At 49.4% G+C, this 21,750-nt stretch overlaps 1 protein-coding gene across 2 annotated transcripts in view; it reads left to right on the top strand.

Annotated features, from left to right (window-relative positions):
• LOC116939445 (serine/threonine-protein kinase MRCK alpha-like) overlaps nt 1–21,750 on the top strand; it is an 82,530-nt gene that overhangs the window by 49,601 nt on the left and 11,179 nt on the right. Inside the window, exons 9-26 of one of the 2 annotated variants that reach the window (XM_032947802.2) lie at nt 240–319; nt 937–1,103; nt 1,664–1,783; nt 4,675–4,775; nt 8,122–8,364; nt 9,356–9,460; nt 10,049–10,296; nt 10,757–10,862; nt 11,379–11,503; nt 14,082–14,187; nt 15,023–15,076; nt 17,388–17,536; nt 18,878–18,975; nt 19,124–19,200; nt 19,394–19,477; nt 20,268–20,373; nt 20,731–20,867; nt 21,350–21,489. In XM_032947802.2, the coding sequence (XP_032803693.1) occupies nt 240–319; nt 937–1,103; nt 1,664–1,783; nt 4,675–4,775; nt 8,122–8,364; nt 9,356–9,460; nt 10,049–10,296; nt 10,757–10,862; nt 11,379–11,503; nt 14,082–14,187; nt 15,023–15,076; nt 17,388–17,536; nt 18,878–18,975; nt 19,124–19,200; nt 19,394–19,477; nt 20,268–20,373; nt 20,731–20,867; nt 21,350–21,489 (2,246 nt within the window). The remainder of the gene's footprint in view (nt 1–239; nt 320–936; nt 1,104–1,663; nt 1,784–4,674; nt 4,776–8,121; nt 8,365–9,355; nt 9,461–10,048; nt 10,297–10,756; nt 10,863–11,378; nt 11,504–14,081; nt 14,188–15,022; nt 15,077–17,387; nt 17,537–18,877; nt 18,976–19,123; nt 19,201–19,393; nt 19,478–20,267; nt 20,374–20,730; nt 20,868–21,349; nt 21,490–21,750) is intronic. The other variant, XM_032947803.2, reaches the window with a different exon arrangement.

The raw sequence follows: 21,750 nt of genomic DNA, 5'->3' as shown, positions 1-21,750 counted from the left end.
CCGCTCTGGCTCTGTGTTGGAAGTCGGAAACAATCTTCGTGTAGATGTACTTCCAATGAAAATCAGGTCAACCGCTAATGGCTCTCACGGGTGTTTGGAAAATGTTTATTTTTAAAATGTGCAATGAGGGCTGTTAATGACCAATGAAACGGTGTCATAGCCGCGATGGCACGTGAACCGTTTTTTCCTGGGCAGTAGCAATGTCGTGTCATGCCGATCCCTCCGCATTGGTCTTGCAGGAAGCAGTGCCACCGCCGAGCCACACGGCGTTCTCAGGGCTCCACCTGCCTTTCGTGGGCTTCACCTTCACCACAAAATGGTGAGCCTGCCGTCACGTGTTCACCCAGCAAACGCTGCTGTGCTGACCAAACTACCCCTTCCTGCCTTGCCCATGTGCTTTTCGCTTCACGTTGCGTTGCCATCCGGTCTTGCCCTCCCCTACTTGTGCACAGGATTAAAAATGTGTCTTTGTGAGATACAAGTCGCACAGAAAGGGAGACTGTTACCCAAATAGCGAATAGATCTTGGAGACCTAGGCTCTTTGAGACGATTGTGAGGCTTTAAGACTATAAAGTTATAGTCAAGTGTGTAATTGACACTCCAGATGATGCTTCCATATATTTTAATGTATAAATGCATCTGTATTAGTTGCACCTGATTGTGAATTGTATTTTAATTTTCATCATTAACTAAGTTTTAAAGTGACGTCAGATAGTCCTGAATACACAGCCTTCGTGTGTATCTACAAGATAGGAGCTTTTTATTTTTTTTAGTTGCATCTTCCTACAAATTAGATTGTCATTATCCCCCAAATTTTTTCTTATTCCAGAATGTAGCTTTTTGGCCTATTTTTGCACGCGCTGTTTTTGCTCGGTTACCTCGACCAAACGCATTGCCGCCGAGTTGATCTCTGCGCTTGCATCCCCACCGCTGCAGCTCTCTGTCAGACCGCGGCATGCTGAAGAGCGCGGAGGAGAGCAGCTCCAACCCGCCCGATGGCCTGGTGCAGCGCGGCCTAGAGGACAGCCTGGCGGTGGAGGCCTACGAGCGCCGCATCAAACGCATGGAGCAGGAGAAGCAGGAGCTCACGCGCAAGCTGCAGGGTCCGCATGCCCCCACGCACCCTCAGTCAAGCAGAATAATTCAATATGGTTACCTCTGCCAGCTGTCAGTAGTGGAATATGTGGCAGGGTCTAAATGTAATCGGTTGCTGGTGGTGGTGGTGGTGCATGCCCGGTGATCCCCGCCGCTCTTGGAAGCAAGGCTTGATGGATCGAGTCGATTTATGAAAATCCCAGACCTGCTGTACTCGCCGGAGTGAGCTCATTGACCAGACTTGCCTTACACCACCTTTAATGGTGCGAAAGAAGTTCAACATACATATGTACATACATCAAGAACCTCCCCTTCTCTTCTACATATAACTGTATTTCCTGTTACAAAAACATGTACATGTTGTGTATATGCACACATACGCTACTTTTTCCGTATGTTGCACTTGTTCCATTAGTTTTTACAAAGTCTTTAAATGTGGCTCCATTCAAATGCTCTATTAGCCCAAGATGTTTCGTGAAGAAAAGCAAGAGAGAATTGTCTTGGCCATGTTTGCTCAGCACTTGACGTTGTTGGTGACTCTCCGACCCCACTGCTGCCTTCCCTACAGAATCAATGCAAGCCCTCTCATTCGGCCAGCGGGAGAGCTCTTCGCCATCGCCATCCTCCAAGGACACAGAGATCCGTAAGCTCAAGGAGGAGGTGGAACGGCTCAGGTCCTCCCAGCCAGGTGCGTATGAGTTCACGACCCTAGCAGGCCCCACCCATGCCCCTGTGAGCATGGGGGTGAGCACCCTGTGGGTACTGCCAGACTAGCGTGGTGGCGCACGTATGTGATCCGGAGCTTTGGAGGCAACGTTTGGTGGATCACCCGCACCTCTGGTTGTCACGGTTAGCACAGTTGGCTACATATGGTGCGAAAGAAGTTCAACATCCATACATACACACATTGCCAGAGCCGCTGCATTTAGAAGTGGCCACTGGGTAGCAGTACAGAAAGTTGGTGTGTAGAACCATCTTTATCGAGCTTTGAGTGTTATGTCCTCATATGCGTGTGTTTTTTGTTGATAGTACCATTGCCTCCCATTCACAGAATATTTACTTATAGAATTAGCCAAACATCCGAATGCAGGATCCTCCTTAACAGGAGTGGCAATGCTCAGTGAGGCTTTCCGGTACAGGAGAATGAGATGTATAAATATAAAATGATCCGTCAAGGGCATAAGAGTATTTGTAAAAACAGAGTATAGTACAATTACAAAAATCAGTGTGTATAATACAATTTTCCCTGACAATTTATGAAGGAGGCCTATCAAGAAAGCTTGGTTGACGTAGCGTGCTGTGGCTATTTGCATGCGCGCTTTTTAAATGTTCACACATGCCCTGGGCTTTGATTGTCCCGGTCACCCTGCACCCTGCTTGTCTTCACCCTCCCCCCCCCCGACTGCGACGTGCACTAAGAGAGTCCCTCTACTTATCAAGTCTCTGTTGAACCATTAGTATTGATTTAAGCTATTTCAGTTCCCCTTATGCATTTTTAAAGGGATGCATGTAATAAAGATGAATAAATATTTCAGTAGATTTTGCCGTTGGCGGTGGCACAACGTCTGGCACATGTGAAGTGGGGGGCGACACGCCGGCGAGACTGTCGGCGTGACGCCCGGCCCACCACACGCGCTCTCATGTCTCGCACCACATCCACCATGGAGCCGGCCGGCTTTTCCGTTCCTTGCGATGAAAGGCATGCCGCGTGCGGCCCTGCGCCCTTTCATCATTGGTCTTTATTTCTTATAGTCCCAGAGGTGAGACTTTCCAGAGTTTTCGCTCTTTTATGGCGCCGGAGGAATGCCGTAGAGGGTGAGGTGTAAGTGAGTGCTCTGGTGCGTTGTTAAAAATACAGTTGATAGAAGCGTGACACCAATGCACACCAGTGGGACGGCCGTACCCCAGTTTTCCCGTCTCGCTCACGGCGTGGGGTCTTGTGATCTCGCCGCGCCGTAAGTGACGATAATTTGTTTATGGAGTGGCTCCTGAGTATCGACACGGCGAGGTGAGCGCCGGATCGCGCCATTGATGGTTCGCACCTCGTAGGTCCAGCGCATACACATACACATGGAAACGATGGGATGGGATGTGGGAGGGCGTTATGGGGGCACGCGCTCTTGCTGCCTGTCGCCACAGCCCACGCTGCCAGCCCGGCTTGTACCACACGCAGCATTAGGGTGAAAATGTCGCGTGAAAGGAGCGTTCCCCCATGTGCCCCCTTACCACCTGCGTCAGGTGTGCCCAGTGGAGAGATTGTGAATTATTGATAGCTCTCCACTCTGTGCGCCTTAGTTGTGAGTCGCACCTGCAGTCAGCACTCTGTAAAATCACCAAAAGTGTTGTTGCTGCAGGATGTACTATTCATACCGAACCAATTGATTCGGTAACATTTTCTCCTTAACTCGCCTCCATAAATATTGCTTCAGTCGCCATTGTGCTTGGGTGTTTTTTTCGAATAATTTTTGTAGTTACTAACAAGGTGTAACAACTGCGGAATTGTTCCCAAAGATAGACAGCATTACAGGTCCTCGATTAGCTAGCATGAGGAGCGTGGCGCGAGCCTGACGGCCGGTCCTATGAAGGTCACGGGGCAATTATAGCCTGCTCATTGACGACATCACCCCACACTTGCCAAACAATCATGCCTGATTCGCCGACATGGCTCTCGTGGCGGTGGCGCCCATGGAAATGTTAAATGATCTGCCAGCGTGGATGGGATGTGTCCAGTGATTGCTGTTGCAGTGTGAGCCGAAGCACTGTTTACCGTTCCAGCGCCGACTGCAAAGATTTACGAGCATGCTTAAAACGCAACCTAATTTGCATGAGGAGATACCCGCGTCTGCCTCGTTAATTATTTAAAACCCCCTTCGTCTTAATTATTTTAATTGTATCACCAAGGGTGCGTTTTCACAGAATGATGCCCAGCATGTGGGTGAAATTAATTTTAGCTTTCGTTTATAAAATAGTTTATGCGCCATAGTTCAATGCATTGTTAATCCTGATTTCCCTGCTCTTAGCACACTGTCAGTAAGCAACAAGGTTGAATAGTTTTTCCAGAGCATTTCGATCTGCATTTACTAATTCCGAATCGAATGCAAATCAACAAATGTACCCGACTCTTAATTTACTGTTTATTTGCTGCGAATTATGGATCATTTCAATCATTATGCAACATGCTCATTTATAATAAGGCCCAAGACTTGATACCACTGTGCCCTGGCCCTTGAGAGCATGACATAGGCTGTACCGGGCTCATCTGTCGTACATTACTGTGGGAACGCCGCGTTTATCCGGTTTTGGGTTCACCCGACAATACTGAACCGCCAAGTGCCAGTCACTGTCGTGATCACAAAGCAGAGCCGCCTGCTCGCTCGATGCCCGGTGTTGGATGGGGGGCGGGGGGATACTTCAGGGATCACCACCCAATGTGGTGCTTTACCACACAAGCGTGCACCCTACTGAGTGGGGAAAAAGTCTATTGGGGTCCGGTTGTCGTGCAATCTCCTGCGATGACCGAACTAATCTGGAGCCGTGTCTTGACGAGCATGTGCCCTCTCTTTTGCGGTGTCGTCACAGACTCTCCGCGGCGTGAGCCACTCAACGAGGCCAGCCAGCAGGTGAAGCAGCTCGAGAAGCAGCTGAAGGTCACCCGGCAGGAGAAGGATGACATGCACCGGGTACGTGGGCACACACGATCGCATCCCCCATGTGTCCTGACTCACACTGACTTGCGCACGGTCACACCTAGGAGAGTTGCCAGTAATGGTGATAGCAGTTAAATAAGCCTTGCTTTGGAATGCCAGGCTTTTGATTTCATGAGGCCTTCGAAGGCTAAAGTCACAAATAATAAAACCCAGATGTTCTTAAGAATTTGCTGCATCAGGACATGCGCGTTCACCGTTTGACATCATATTTTTGTCACTTGCAACTCGTAGTGACGACACGGGCGTTCGTCATTCTCCACACGTGCGGTGTGCATTGCAGTCTAACAAAATTAATGCCAATTGCATCGTGTGTTTTTTTTATTTGGAAGGAAATATGCAATATTCGTTTTTAAAAGGTTTCACCTTGACAGGCATATTTGAATCAAAAGACGCACATTCAAAAATGTGGGCCGTCCATCAGTAACCTGCACCTCATAAGTAAGGACCAGCCCGTGAATGCAGTATAGCCAAGTTTTAAACGTTTCCATGTATTTGCATAAGCAATAAAGCTGGATGATATAAAACCGAAAGGAACCAAAACAGCACAGCGCTCCTAAATCTGTCTCTTCGTTCCTGTGTGATGACTTATTGGTAATTAATACCAACTAATGCCTGGGCTCTTGTCAGAGTGATGGCACGCAAAAGACGTGAATAACTCGGAGATTTAAAAATACACTGATCGTATTTACCCAAGTGTGAGCCTCAGATCCGGATGGACTTGGTTTTAAGTGAGGCGAGCTAATGTGTTGTTTTAAAGCCCAAGTTGATCGAGAGAGGAGCCACATTAGAGAGCGAGCCCTGCTTCGTATTATTACGTTGTCAGGGCATTGAAAGGTTGCTATAAAAGTCAGTTTGCCAAAGGGATTAAAACGTTTCGGGGCCAGAGGATTAGTTTAATGCCAAGGGGGCGAGCACGAGGGGTTGTCGTGGTGGAGAGTGGCTGCTGTGGGGGGGGGGGCACAGTGGGGAGGCGAGTGAGTGTGTGGGGAAGCCGTTTTTCCAGGCAAGACGGAGAAACATCAAAGCCACCTCCTGAGAAGGGGGGGCGCTGATGTCACAGCTGAACTTACCCCCTCTGTTCACCCGCTCTCTCGCCCTCTGCCTTTCAAGTGCCTCTCTGTTTTTCTTGTCGGGAATCTTGGCTGGAGGTCGGCCATAGTTGGCGTGAACCTTGAATTATGCTGTCTCTGTTTTTTACTTTTCTGTTGCTCAGTTTAACTACCTAATAATGCTTAATTACTCAATGAAGTAGTGACACAATTTTGTTACTCAATGTAATTTTTTTCATGGTGGCTCAATGTTGACTGTTCCTTTTCCTAAAAGCGCGCCTCTACTTTAGGGTCAAGTTTAAGTTTGTGATTCGTTTAGAAAAAAAAACCCACAGTAAGGAGCTGAGCAAACAACCCAAACAAGACTTTTGAACGAGCGTTGCGACTCAGTGCGCCTCTCCGATATGAAGGACCGCTATTATGACAAAAATGCATGAATACGTTAACCCTTCTTTGTCCTAACCACGAGCGACAGCGTGTGCCAATGTCAGAAGCGCTCGACGTTCGAAAGTGCTGATTTACTTTAACAGTTACGGGTACAAATGTTGGCTTTAAGGATGTCCCAAGACACATCTGTTCTTCCGTTCGTGTTTAAAAGCATAACAGGGCAGTGGTAACGGATATGCAGGTGATGAGCGTGTTAGAGGAATTGGCCCCCCGCGATCTCATGGTTCGGTGGGCGGTGGTGGGAGGCTTGTGCACGGGGGGGCTATTTGAGGAGAGTGCGGTGTAAATGGCAAAACCGACACTTTCCCATGAGTATATCGCAGTAAAACCGAGCACCTGTGAAAGCCTTTCCGGTGGCATCGCATGAAAACAATACGTTCTATAGTAATAAAACAACGATCTTGCAAGGCTGTATAAAAGGCAGCGTCGATATGGCTCTTGTGTCTTTGCGTTTTTAAGCGATGGTGAACATTTTATTGCTCTGGAAGGCATTGTTGTAATATCCGGCCAGAGCGAGAAGTGCATTGTGGGGGTTCAGTAACTCGGGCAGCTCCCGCTGGATCACCTCGGCATTCACTCGACGGCAACCGCCGGTCCATCTTCAGCTCGCTCACGGCCGTGTTATTGAGTTGCAAGCGTTTGAAGTTTTCGTGAAACTTTGTGGTGGGGAAGATTGGCAAGTTGGATGGATGGGTCGGCGGACGGGTGCCCCTTTGTGCTGGCCCGTGCTGAGATTTTAACATGTGGCGCTCTCCGAGCTTCGGTTGTGCAAACACAGAGACAGGAAAACGTGCGCGGCCATGCCGCTGATGCAGCAATTTTCTGTATGGCGCAGCAGCCAGCAGGTGTCGGTTGCTCCTTTTTTTGTTTGGCAACGGATGTCTCTTGTTAAATTTAGGTGTCATTCTTTCTCAACCCCCCGTGCCTGCGTGTATCAAACTCCAGATAATTTTGTTTTGTTTTATGTTGATTGGCCTGTGTATTGCCTTGCAAATCTTGCATTGTGTTGTTTCTGGCGTGCACGCGTGCATGTGTGTGCGCACATATGCTATATATGTGCGCGTGTGTGCGTGCATGCAAGTGTGTACATGTGCGGGTGCGTGTTTTTATGTGTGGTACATGCATGTGGGTTAGAGCCTGCATGCACGTGTGCATGCGTGCGTGTACATATCTTTGGGGAGCAGTGGCGGAGTTGTTAGCGCATTCTGCTTTGGGCCCAGCAAACCAAGTTGGATTCCCGCTCACAGACAACACCAGTGACGATTTTTTAACTCGTCTCTGACCTCTCTTAGGTCGACTCAGCCTTAAAATAATACTTTGTGCATTGTGTGAACTTCAGCACCTGGGGAGACCTAGATATATTACACACAGCTGTCTACTGTCAGCGGCACTGTCTCGCTAGTACAGTTGGAAGGCTGTCTGGCTTGCGGCGTCCAGTAATGGTGAAGATGACAGTGACGATGGTGATGAACAGTAGCACGGCAAGGGCATTCACTTTCAGCAACAGCCCCGAGATCCCGCTCAGGGCTCCCTCTTATGCTTCTGGCATGGCCTTGCTCTGCCCTCACCACGCCCCCCTTTCTGGAACCTACTAGCAGGTTCCCGGGACTTCCAGATGGACCCCTTCCTGAGCATTCCCTTAGTTGTCTTTCCCCCCCGTATATACTGTCGCCTGCTGACGTGTGTATTGCGATACGCTGTCGGTACCACTTTTCGTCAGCAGCCAGTGCTATTACTCTTCACATGTGTGGGTGTGTGTATGAGCATGTACGTGTTTGCGTGCCATAACGCGCTCATCCCCTGCTCTGCCGGACGGACGACAGGAGCTGCAGGAGGCGCACGACAGACTCAAGACGCAGACCAAGGAGCTGAAGGATGCTCACAACCAGCGCAAGGTGGCAATGGCGGAGTTCTCCGAGATCAACGAACGCATGACGGAGCTGCGCTCACAGAAGCAGAAGCTGGCGCGGCAGCTACGTGACAAGGAGGAGGAGGGGGAGGCTGTGCTCCAGCGAGTCGAGGGGCTCAAGCAGGAGGGGCGCAAGGCAGAGAAGGCCCGCAAGGAGGTGGGTGTAATACGTACAACGAAATACGGGCACAGCGCAAACTTAGTTTTGGTATAAAACCAAATGAGTCTGTTTAACCCCTGCTTTTCTCAGATGTGGGAAGCCTAAGAAGGCTTGCGCTTGGTTCATACAGGGATTGGAGACTGCATGGGAATAAGGCAGGAATGCCAATGCAGCAGTGCATTGAGTCCACTCGCCAAACAATAAATAATGGAATTTTAAAAACATTGGGTCTTAACAATGATAAGTATAGCGCAGGGTGTCAATACAGAAAAATGAGTAACATGGTCTTACAAATTAAGGTAAACTCTAAATGAAGCAATGTTAGACAGAAAAATAAATAAAAACATGCTGAGAAAATCGTTTGAAACAGTTTCGTCCGTGCATTTCATGCAAATACATCACAAAGGTTCAGTGCTAAATTTCGTTGTACTGGTGACAATGACAATAAAGGATCTATCTAAAACATCAGCCCCGAGAGCAAATAGGAATTGGTTTTGAGTGTGAGGTTTTCAGTGAACCAGGAGTTAACACAGCAGCGAGTGTTTTGGGCTTTTAGCCCTGTGAATACTCTTCCACCATCATCGTTAACAAGCACTTCCTTAACCGAAGCAGTTATTCCAAGATAACGTTTTAAGAAAGAGCCTTTCCTCAGAACTACTCGAAATAAGCTCCATTTCTCAGCCCTTGTTTTTATTCAACTGCCAATGCTGTCCCTGAAATTACGTTTGTTATTATATTTCCTCCGAAGAAGCTCCTTGCTTAACTTGTTTTCTGAATTATGGAAGCATTTTTATTTGGGATAACAAGTAACAGTCCCCTTGAATGCTGAGCTGAGATTGTGAGGCTAACCTTGTAGGTGCTGTCATTCACTATACTTCCCCGCAACACCCCATCACCAGATGAAAATCACGTTGCCCTGCCCAGCAGCACGTCGTTGGCAAAAAAATGAACGCTGAAATGAATTCTCTCCACACCGGCGACCCCACAGCTGGAGGCCCAGGTGGAGGAGTTTCAGGCCGAGGCTTCAAAAGAGCGCAAGCTCCGCGAGCGGAGCGACCAGTACGCCAAGCAGCTGGAGGAGGAGCTGAGCAAGGTAACGGTGTGACTGCTTGACTCGCCGAATCCCTCGTACTCTCACCTCGGATTGTCGGCCTGGGCGGCTGCACCCATGCGCACTTGCTGATGGGGGGCCTGCTGGCGCGCGTGCATATTTTGCAACGAGGAAGAGCGCGGGATGTAAAAGCGCAGCCGGTTCGGTACAACGGCAGGATGTGGCGGCTGCGGGAAGGAAATGCGGGGTTTGTGGCAACCCAGTATTTAGCGGTTTGCGGTTTCCTTTCTTTGTGTCGGCAAGCCGTGCGTGTGCGCAAGTGCCCGGAGTTTGCAAATGAGCAGGCGTGCGTAATGTCTTATGACGAAGGCCGAGTCTGAAGGTTGTTGTTGTTTTGTGTCCCACCCATGCCCTCCTCTGATCGTTGCGCACCTTCACCTCACACCACCAAATGCTGACCGACATCCCGTGCCACTTCGCCGACCTGACGTGCAACCTTGCGCCCGCCAACATACACGCCACCCTCCACCAACTCTCTCGCCTCCCTTTCCACGCTTCGCCCACCACGCGCGGCTATGCCACCCAATGACACCCTGGTCCTCGCTGTGCCACACTGCTTGCCGAGCGCAGCAAAAGCAGGTGGGGCGGGGAGCGGGCGTAAGCAGCCTGGAGCACCAGCAGGAGATGACTCGCCTGCGCGCCGAAAAGGACAAGATGAAGGTGTCGTACGAGGAGGAGTTGTCGAAGCGCGACGCCACGCACGTCACGGAGATCCGCGGCCTGCGCAAAGAGCTGCAGGAGGCCGAGGCCCAGCATCTGGTCCTGCAGAAGGAGGTCGCCATGATCCGAGACAAGTTGGACAAGGCGCGTCGCGAGAGGTAGGTCATGGGACGGATGGGCGGGGGTCGGGCGCTCGCCACTTAAACCGTTTGCTGGGCCTCTTAAGGTTATCATGGTAAAGCCAGCACAAGGTCTAGGTTGACTCTTTTGGGAAACTGTTTGCATAAATGCTTCTCAATCGGTGCACTCTTGATTACATTCACATTTTTTTAAATAAACAGTTGGCGTGATTTGGTATGGACAGACTTGTTAACATTTTTGGACATGTGTGAAAATGTTGAATTTCTGTTCATAAAAACGTACTTGTATAATTCCGGCATGGTTAATTCTCACATCCCGAAATTAGTGTCACCTCCCAGCAACGTCTTGTCTTTCATGGGAAACGACCTCATTTTTTAAGAATAGCGAGCAACGGCATTGGGCAACGCCGTCCGCAGTCGGAGCGACGGAGGCGACCGTTATGAAGTTGTGCACATGAACCCCCACACCCCTCCGCAGCCAAAGCGAACAAGACGAGGTGGTGGTGGAGCTCAAGAATAAGTACGAGAGAGAGCGCAGTCTCCTCACTGCCGAGAACAAGAAGCTCAATCAGGAAGTGGACCGGGTGAGAGCCCTTGCTTCTGTTTGTGGTGGCTGGGCAGTGAATGGGTGGACAGATCAATAAGGCACGGTTGCTGCCACCCTGCTTTCCCGTGAAGGTTTTGAGAAACTGTAAACACTTGTCCTGGACTAGAAGGATGTGGTATGCTCAATGATTGTCCGCAGTGGGAATGTGCCGAAGAGTTGCCTACAATATACCTCGGGTTGGACAGGTGGTGAATGGGATAGCAGTGAAGTTAGTTACTGACCTGTTTGTGTGGACACTTTAGCGTTAATCCCACTTCTGTGTGGGTTTCTCCAGGAACTTTTACAACATTTTTTCAATTCATAATTGGACCTAACATTCCAAGCAGGATACTTCTTTAAAGGTCTCGTGCCCTCAGCAACAGTTTCCTGGTTAAAGAGCTACCGTTATTATTACATGGGCTATATTTTCTCATTTTACATTATTCAATTGACTTAATTGTTATAAATAGCCGTCATCGTCGTCATCTGCTCTCCTGTCCCGCACCCCGAGCAGCTTGCCGTGGAGGTGGAGCGCCTCTCGGGGAGTCAGCGGCAGCTGGAGGATGAACTGCGTGACCTGGAAGACAAGAAGCAGTCTGTTGCGCACTGGGAGGCACAGATCACCGAGATCATCCAGTGGTGGGTATACCTGCACATGCGCAACGCTCTCTCGCAAGCATTTCAAACCAGCGATGTCCACCAACCGCTCTGGTCACCATTGGAGCCCTCGGGCGGCCGTGTTTGTGGAGAGAGAGTCGCGGGGATGGGGAGGCGTGACGGCGCTCCACTGCAGGGCCCGGCACTCGTTCTGGCGCCACTGCCGCGAGACGGTGCTGGGCCCACGGGGGCATTGGGACAGTGCCATCGAGCAGGAGGGGAGGGGGAGTGGCAGAGAGGAGCGAGGGGAAAGGGGCCCGTGGGTGACATCGTGAGCAAAAGCCTCTTCAGGGGTATCGACGGATGATATTCACACGGCATGCTTTTCCCGGACCGTGTCGGCCCGTTAGGTTTTGCACGCTTATTGAAATATAAAAAGAAGCCCTGTGTGTTCCCAGCTGGTTACATTGAGAAAAAAATAAGAATAACAAAGTGTAACGTTGCACATTATTTGGACTGGAAATCCTTTCACAAAAGTTTAGTGTCCCCTTTTGGAAATGGATAGAACATAGTTTAACAGTTTTTATATATTTATTCACACACAGAGGGATATGTTCCTTGGAAGCCCGCGAACCCACACTGACTTACAAGGAGTTTGGCAGAAACACTTCATTGACTGTTGCGAGTAAGCAGTGTACAAATTTGCAGCAGGCACGTGCCGCACTGCGGAACCAAAAGCTCCTTGAACAGCGGTCGTCGGCTTGGTCAGGCCGCGAGCTCTGCTGTTGTTCCTGGCCCAGCGAGGTTCCTGGCCACAAGTCTCGTTGACCGACCACACAAAAACATTCACCGGTGGCTGATTGTGAGGGCTCATTCGCAGAAAAACAAGGCCTCTGTTTTTGTGGTTTGAGGCGGTTCATTGAGTTGCTTTCTGCATATCTAAGCTCCGGGTGTTACATAACTTGCTCTCTCGTGTGTTTTTCAAAAGCAACGACGGTTTTGATATTTTTTTCATCTTCTTTTTTTTTACGATCGAACATTTTCCAAAGATGTTTTTGCAAAGTGGAAATTGGTAGCAGATGCAGCAGTATTTCCTAGCCTCGCTTGCAGCCGGTGATACATTTCTGACAAGTGGACGTTCGCGCAAACGTCTGCGTTGATGTGAGGGTGTGCCGCAGTACGCTCGTGTGACTGCTTTTGGCATGTGGCACCGCACGCCGGAGAAAGATTTGTCGAGATGCCATTGCTGAGGAAGCCACTGTCTGAAAGCGATCACCGTCGGGACTTGTGTTCCATGCCACGCAACCATCCCGCAGCAATACACATTCTCCCCCCCCCACTTCCCCTCCCTCCATCTCTGGATGTGTTCGTGGCGAAAATTTCAGCAGGGAGCACAGTGGGAGAACGGCCAAGCAGGAATGCTTGACCCGCAGCCAATGTAAACCTTGGTCGTGCATTTAATGAGAGGGTCACTTTGCCATGCCTCTTCAACCCGAATTGAGTGAACGTTCTTGCACATTTGCCGTGGGCGACATGTGGCTCAGGAGCCCGGAGGGTTAATTTTTTGGTTATTAAAGCAACGTGTCTGAGCATGGAGAGCACTGTGGGAGCGGTAGGCATGAAACGATTTATTTATTAAGAGTGATTTAAATTGAGTTCTTACACCCATGATGTGTTTATACATATTACATGCAGTTCTGTTTTCTGTGTGTATGGATCAGTTATTGGCTCTTTATGCAAGCTTTTAGCAAATGGTAATTGAATGAACGGGACCGAAAACCTAGACAAGAAATGCCAGGCACAATGCAAATGACAAGAGGAAAAAGCATCTCTTTGACTTGATTTGTGACTGAATCATAACGTCGCAGGTGCAGGAGGGTGAATCGTTGTTTATCGAGTAGAGCGTGGTGTGACCTTTAAAGTCTAAAGACTGGCTTGCCAACAGGACAGCACCACGCCCATGTACGACCATGTGCGAGTTGAAGTCGCTCACTTCATGTTGAGTGGAAATAGTGTTCTATCATTGCCACCGTGGAAGGCAGTGTTCTTCACTTATTTTCAGAGGGGGACCACTTTCACTGATAAGACATCAGTGTGAGTTCTGCCACACATTTGAAACCATTGGGTTTTGACCGCTCGATGGGGGTTGTCATTTTTGTTTATTGTCGGGGGCCCGCACGTCAGGGGCTGCACTCAAGGCCATCAGGGGCCGCCAGTGGGCTGCGGGCCTTATAATGAAGAACACTGGTGTAAGGTTATGTGATGCTTCCATTCATATCATCGCTAAGTATGATGTTTGAAACTCCATTGAAAATTGGCCACTTCCTCGGCATGCTCAACTCGAACCAAAAAGAAGCGGCAGATGCAGTTGTCTGAACAACTGCATCTTTTGGGAGAACTAAGGGGGCACCAAGTGTAGTTCTGCACATGCACCGTCTTTAGTGAGCAGTGCTTGTCATTATAGGTGCTCCTGGACAGCACTTGACCAGTCACAGAGGCTAACCATTACATTTTTGTTGGGTGTTTGTTGCCCGAGCGCATCTATTTGCCCTGTGCATATGACATGCGTGCGCTTCTTCGTGCAATTGCCTGTCTTTATCTGCGTGCCCCCGCGATGCAGGGTCAGCGACGAGAAGGACGCCCGCGGCTACCTGCAGGCCCTCGCCACCAAGCTCAATGAGGACCTCGACTCCTTGCGCAACTCCAGCCTCGGTGCCAAACCCATGGTATGGGGACGGCGCTCTGTTCAAACCGGAGTGTAAATACTCCCAGCGAGCGATTCAGTGAATATCCCCGTGTTAGATGGGACACTTCTCGGCTTTGAGCAAGCGATTCAGTGAAAAACCCGTGTTAAATGGGGCACCTCTCGTCTTGGGCCTGGGCAGTGTTTGCTCACACTTTGTCGGTGTGTGTGCGACACACAGGACTTCCTCCCCGCCTCCCACTGCACTTGCGATGCTATTCTATATCGGACAGCAGTGCACGCTGTTAGTTTTACTTTCCCACAGTCCTTATTTTGGGAAGTAACGGTGAGATCCAACGTCTTGGCGAGTCGTGAGATGCAGCGATTCCATTGTTATCCTGGTCGAGGCGATTTTTTTAGTTTTTGTTTTTGTCAACATGGATCGTGGAAATGTCTTGGTTATTGTACATCTCGCAATGATGTCCTGTGTGTTATCGCATATGTAATAATGGCGTGGTTATTGTACACCGCTTATTGCGGGCTGCTCGTGTGCTGATGGGGGCCTGCCGGCATGCTGTCACACAAGACGTCAGATCGCCCATCTCTCCGCCTGCTTCCATTCCACGCTTTCACAGCTCCTAACTTTATGATTTTTGAATAATTTTAATCGTTTGCCCACTTGAGAAAACATATTTCTTGCTCTTCATTTAACCTTTCTTTTTTCTCTCTCAATTTTGAATAAATAATGATTTTCCACTTGAAAAGAACAGTTCCGTTGAGCTATGTTTTTCTGTCTTTACGTTTTTCTTGGTGTCTAATTTTGTGTCTTACTTTGGTTGCTTCTTCTGTTCCACTCCACCTTTGCCGCATTTCTACAGAACACACTGAGCCCTTATTGCCACAACTACACAGAGTCCGATGGCGCTAGGCAGGTAAGCGGCAGCCGCCTTCAACCATATTCCTGCTGTAAGAATGTTAATTTCACAAAAGCACATCCCACCCGTTTCAATGCGTGTGTTTGTTTGTGAATCATGTGGAAGCTGTTCCTGTTATTTTGAAATGTTGTGCCTTATCGTATGGTTCCCCCCTCCCCCCTCCGAAATGGCACATTTGGTGTTGGTGGCAAAGTCTGGTCATGCATTAACACTCGTAGAATTAGTGACCAAACGTGGGAAATGTGCGGCTGTACTCGTGACAAAGACCTTAGTTCATAGCATAGAACTTAATCATTTGCAATGTTAAGCACGTTTCATTCTATCTTCTGCGCTCACTGAGCGCAGAAAGGCAACGACGCACGTGGCATGAGGCCGTCAGTGGAAAAACCCGTAGATTAGAGCTGTGCAGAGTCTTTGTTATTGTTTTCATTATTTAGCCACAAGTGCCAACAATAGCAGAGACAAATGAGCGCATACAGTTTTGTGACGGCTGGTCGTACGAGCCAAACCCAATCGTATTGGGTGGGCCGCTTGTTGCTACGTCGGCTCGAGACGAAAGCGAAGCCGATAGCAGCGGGGACCGTTCATCCCTCGGAGATCGGTGAAGACAGGTCGGCCAAAGAGGCTCGTCCGCCTGGCCAGACGTGTTTGCAAGCGATCTCCACGCATGTCCACTCTGCTCTACCTCATGCTGCCTCCCATGATTACGACGTCCCCTTGTCGCTACCGCGCACTGTTGGCCCGTCCACTCAGTGCTGCCATGTCACCGAGAACTGTGCAACGAACCTCTTCCACTGCACGTTTTGCCAAACCCCTTCTATCGTTGTCATTACATTTGTGCACTGCAGCATTCCTGGTCCCCTCTGCCGTTGCACATTTTTACTCTTTAATTTTCTTTTTGTTTACTTAAATTCTGTTTATAATAATTTGCAATAATAAACAAGACTTAAATAAACATGTCGTAAGATAACTGAAATTGTACACTAAAGTAAATATTTAGGTGTCGCTTTTTGGTTTATGGTGTGTTTTTGCTTGAGCATAGTTGATTAGAATTTCAACAAAAACAAACGAGATTCGAGTATAACCTTGCGTAAAAACAAACATCAAGTGCGTCTTATATTTAATATTTGCTTCGTTGTGAATTTCATGTGAAAATGCCTTGTGTTTGGTCCCGGCTCTGCTCTTAATAAACGGGAGTGAAAACTAATCTAACTAAACTATTTAAATTTTTCCAGGTAAGGCCCACTGAGCTGTTTCACTCTTTTTCAGAAACGATCTGGCCACAAATGATAGCTCAACGAAGTCGCTTATCACGTGGAATTTATATCAACCAAATACTCTAAACGCATGTTGAGAGTATTTGTGTGGAAGAAAAAACGATTACCTGGAGAAAAATCCTCACGACCACGGGACAACATACAAACTCCAATTATACAGGCGTCAGGGTCGGGATCGAACCCACGGCCTCATGCGCACCACATTCTGTGACGAGATGTGGTACGCACGTAACACATCCCGGCCTCCTACGCGAGAGCCGCCCCCCTCCCCACCAACCGCCGAGTGACCGCGAGTGGCCTTTGTGATCCCTCCTAGTTTACATTCGCACAATGTAGAATATGGAAAGACTGCAAGGAGATGTGCCAGTTTGAGCTATTGTTCGCTTTTGGTTCAAAGCCTGGACGGCAAAAGCTTTGTTGCTTGTTTTCGTCGCCGCTTTAGCACTGCGGGAGGAGTAACTTATTGGCTCTGTGTTTGCAGGGCTTGCATCATGCTTTTGGGGTCAAGGCCATTGTAAGAGAGGGCTGTGCAATGCCGCAGATTGCATAAAAGAAACCAACATTGATAAAGACCACAGGGACCCTGTCATACTTTTTCTTGATCTAGTTTATCTCGAAAGAGCAAATTTACACATGCTTTATTGAAAATAAGAGTGGCATACTGGTTACAGATTAAGTATAGTCACGCACATGGCATGCATTGTGGGAGTTTAGGCAACAAACAAGTGATGGAACAGTCGTATAGAGTGTGTTATATAGGCACATCCGGTGGTGCATCATAACAGCAGCTGCTCTGGCGCCAAGTCCATCAACAGCTTTTTCTCACGCAGTGCCTACGTGACTGCTCACGCTCGCCAGTCTTGGAGTCACGCAGGCGCCTGATGATGCGGCATCAGGCGCCCGCGTTGACAGTCGCACATGTCGTGGGGACAGCATGGATTTGGGGGAGGGGTGGGGGAGTTGCGAGGTCGAGATCGGAGAGGGGCATTGCGTTTGACCGCGCCGTGCTCGCCGCGTTGTGACTCGGGCAGGACACGCTGTGGAAGACGAGGCGCAGCCAGAAGGTGGAGATGTCCGCACGGCTGGAGCTGCAGTCTGCGCTTGACGCGGAGATCCGTGCCAAGCAGGGCGTGCAGGAGGAGCTCACGCGAATCAAGGCCACGCACATGGCCACCGAGGGGTGAGTGCCGGTGTCCCGTGCGAGTGTGAACGCGACGGCGGGAAGCGGAAGCGCCACAGCGTGAGCGTCAGCGCTGCCCCTAATTGCTTGGTGATGTCACACAAACCTCATGCCAATGTCACACAATATACTGCAAGATTGCCATCTTAGTTTTATAAATGCTTCGAGTCCTTGTCTCCCATCCCACATCGCTGAGACCTTGTCTCTCCTGTTTACCAATTTCTTTGATTTCTGCTCGAGCAGCCACTGACGTCTCCATCCCCTGTGTCAATCTTGACTCACCCCACCACCTCCTCCTCTTCTTAACACACCACCACATGCAGTCGTCAGCTTTAACCTCTATTCTGGACCTGTACTTTCTCAATCCCTCATGGTTCGTTTACCTTGTATTCCCCATGCTGTACTTTTCACCCCATAATCCCGGCATACATTTGAACCCATCCACAAATACGTACATTTGTACATTTTTGGACATTTGATGGACAGTGCCTTTGGATGAACGTTAACTGGGACGCGCGTAATAAATCCGAAACCGTGCTCGATCTGGTCGGACCAGACGAGGTGAAATCCGACTGCCGTGGAAGTGTTAGGGAGCCCCCTAGTGGTAGCGACACCAACACTGCCGTCCCACCGGCACAATCGACTGCATTCCAGCACGTGCCGAACTTGGACATTTGAGACAAACACCTCACTGTGCGAATGCCTGCGCTTTACCAAAACAAACCGCAGAGACTGCTCTGTTTATTTTTTTCAAATTCCCCCCCCCCCCACGTGCCCCCCCCCCTCTCCTGTCATTGAAGGCGAGCACCCTAGGTATGCCGTCTAGGGAGAAAATTACTCGGGGTGATTATTGGGGCGTGCTCGTCACTCATACTCCTGTCAGCCCCAGTAGGGAACTCAAGACCTGACCGCTTTGCGGTGGTGTGTAAACACAGACAAAAATATATATATATAGTGCGTGAAGTTTTACTCCTCAAAGGAAAGCATTATGGGCGTAGGCCCCGGAATGGGAAAACATTATCCCCTGTGCAGTGCGCCGATTCTTTTGAGTCTGTACTTATCGCTAAGGCACGGCATTGTTGCGCGTGGAAACGGCTTTAAATAAAATTGGCATCTAAAAATATTTGTTTGTTTTTTTAGCGGTGATCCCTAACGGAATTCACGTGTAAAAAATTGTCAGGTTGATTTGAGGGCTGCGTTGGTGGGCTGTAAAACAAACAATTAACGAGATCGTGGAGATGCTCCCTCCCCCCCTGCCAGTTTCGGATTGCAAGTGTGGTTAAATTTGTGGTTAACGCACTTCATGAGGTGTTCTTTTTTAATACATATTTTCATTCACAGGAAACTGCAAGAAACTGAGAAGAAGAACAGCAGCCTCATGGCAGAATTGGACACCCTTAAGAAAGAAGTGGCCGAGATGAAAAGGCAACCAGACAAAGGTAAAAAGGCAGCCCCCACACGTAACGGTGGTGCAGTGTTCGAGTTTGCATTGTCACCTTTTGAGGCGGCCAATATTCGGGGTCCCTCACCCAGCGCGTCGTGGGTGAACAATGCCCTGAGCATTATTGTTGCCACCGCTGTGCGCAGGTCTCAAACAACAGGACTCGAGGAACTCCCTTGTGCGATATTATGAAACACCGTCGTCACCGGTTGACAAGGCAGACGTAAGTTGCCCCGTGCACCATTGTTTACATTCCTTGTTTCCGTAATAAGGTTAGCTAATAGGAAGCTTGGCTCACTCTTTATCGCAGAATATATCCCCTATTTTAGCCTGATAAACTGGTGTGGCGAGTACTGATGGCGAGCACCTCTTATAAGGCCGTCCTTGAGTGCTCGTATGTGGTGTGGTGTGCACAGGATGCAGAGCTGCGTCCTGGCCCGGTCTCACAGCTGTCGCGCGCCACCTCCCTGCCTGTGCACTCCACGGCTGCACAGGCCAAGGTAGTGCGGCTGCTGGCCATGCCACCCCCCCCCCGTCTCCACACAAAACAAAATGCCAATTTCTCCCATGCCGCCTACAATAGGCTTTTCGGGCAAGTGCTGTGTAGTAATTACATTGGTTGGCACACACGAGGGAACGGTGTGGCGAGAACCACGCTTGGCCGTCTTTGTCTGTCTAGTGGTGACGTTTATACATTATACAAGGTACAATTATAAGATTGTGTCGACCTTGGGAGGTGTCCATGACTGGTTAAAATATTCCCCAGCAATTTTGGTTGTGAGCAGAAATTGAACTCTGTGGCTACAGGATTACATTTCCAACTCGGCAACCTGTCACTACTCCAAAGACAAAGATCCCCTTTACAGTCTTAACAGACTGTTGGGAAAAGTGCTGTTATCGAATTCCTATTACGGCCAGCACACAAGGGGATGGGTGACGAGCATAACACCTGGCCTCCTTTGTGCACTCAATGCTGATGCTTACACACCGCACCAGGATATCAATTGAGGCCGAGTCGACCTAGGGAAGACCCAGACCAGTTCAGATAATCATCACTGGTGTTGGTGGCTACAAGCGGAAATCGAACTCTGGTTGCAGAGTTCGGAGCGCAGCACACAAACCACTACGCTACCGCTCCCCACGGGCACACGTTCACACTTACACAAACTTGCACACACTCGCAGTATCTTTTACAGCGTGAGTGTTAACACAGCACAACAAGTATTAATTCGGATGGTTTCGTTGTTGCCATTCTTCCCAACCCCTCAATCCCATGCTGCCCTCTTCCAGCCAAAGGCGCACTCGCTGGTGGTGCGGACATTCAGCAGCCCCACCAAGTGCAGCCAGTGCAGCTCCCTCATGTTGGGCCTGGTGCGGCAAGGCTGCGCGTGCGAAGGTACCACCATCACGTGTGCGCTGGTCGTGGTGTTAGGGTAACGTACATTGCTTCACATCGTTATTTATTTTTGTAATGACACCGTATTGCTATCAAGAGTAAAATCTATTTTTTGCCTTATCAGTGTGTTTCAATTTAGTATGTTAACCCCTACTGGTGTCATACTTTAGCTTTAGGCCTGTGTGCTTATACGATTGTGTGTTTCTGTGTGGATGTCTGTGAATGTGTCCGCGTGTGTGTCCGCGTGTGCACGCATACATGTGTCTCTCCGTGCATGTGTGTTGTGTCGTGTGTGTATATCTTGTGTCCGTGCATGTATCCTCATGCTTCCCCCCCCACCCCCCTTTTTTCCGGCAGTGTGCGGCTTCTCATGCCACGTGACGTGTGCCGAGAAGGCACCCCAGGTGTGCCCCATCCCGGCAGACCAGACACGCCGGCCCCTGGGTATCGACCCGCAGCGTGGCACCGGCACTGCCTACGAGGGATACGTGCGGGTGAGGCCCCAGCGCTGCGCTCGCTTTTTACCAGACGTCTTCATGCCCTGGCGTGGCTCACAAGTTGGCGACGAGTGTGAAACTGGCGGTTGGTCGCAGAGCCGCTCCGTCCGTCAATTCGAGTGAATTGGGATTCGTGTTGCTGCTCGGCTTTCGTAAATAGCGTTTCCCTTAAAAAGCCCTTCTTATTCAAGGATGGACAGAAAGTTGGGTACGGAACGGTTCTAATTGTTTTTGAATTTCTGTCAGAGTATAGCCACAATTCCACTGAACGTAGCTGGCTGTGAACTCCAGAAGATGTCACTGCTTGAAACTATAGATTGCATATTGACTTTGCCATGGATTTTAATCAAGTTGACTATCATCCAGGGCATTTGTATCAAACTACATTTCTGAGACATTCCGTAGAGTGAGGCTGAATACCACGTGGCACAGAAAGGAAGTCAATGATCGTAACCCCCCCCCTCCCCATCTTCTCGCAGGTGCCGAAGCCAGCGGGCGTCAAGAAGGGCTGGCAGAGGGCGTACGCGGTGGTGTGCGATCTCAAGCTCGTTTTGTTCGACATCCCCGAGGGCAAGACGGCGCTGCCAAATGTGGGGGTCAGCCACGTCATCGACATGAGGTCAGCCACTCAGCCGGGCAGCATGGTGCTTCGTATAGGAGTCTCGTGGTGCACATTTAATATCTGGCAGCCTGAATCAAGTTACCTTGCTTGTAGATGTGAACAAAGAGCATTGCACCTATTTTTTGGTTAAAGTAATTTTTACATTGCACAAGTAGGGATGAGTAGTGGTAAATGTCTGCCGATCTGTCACTCGACTCTTTCAGCATTGCACATCTAAACGTACGCGTAAACTATTTTGTGTTTGTGTGTGCACGGAAT

Source organism: Petromyzon marinus, chromosome 6 (genome assembly GCF_048934315.1).
Source record: "Petromyzon marinus isolate PM22_M1 ecotype Great Lakes invasive population chromosome 6, UKy_Petmar_22M1.pri1.0, whole genome shotgun sequence".
Taxonomy (NCBI): domain Eukaryota; kingdom Metazoa; phylum Chordata; class Hyperoartia; order Petromyzontiformes; family Petromyzontidae; genus Petromyzon; species Petromyzon marinus.
The sequence above is the reverse complement of the archived record's forward strand: the minus strand, read 5'-3'. Positions and strand labels throughout refer to the sequence as shown.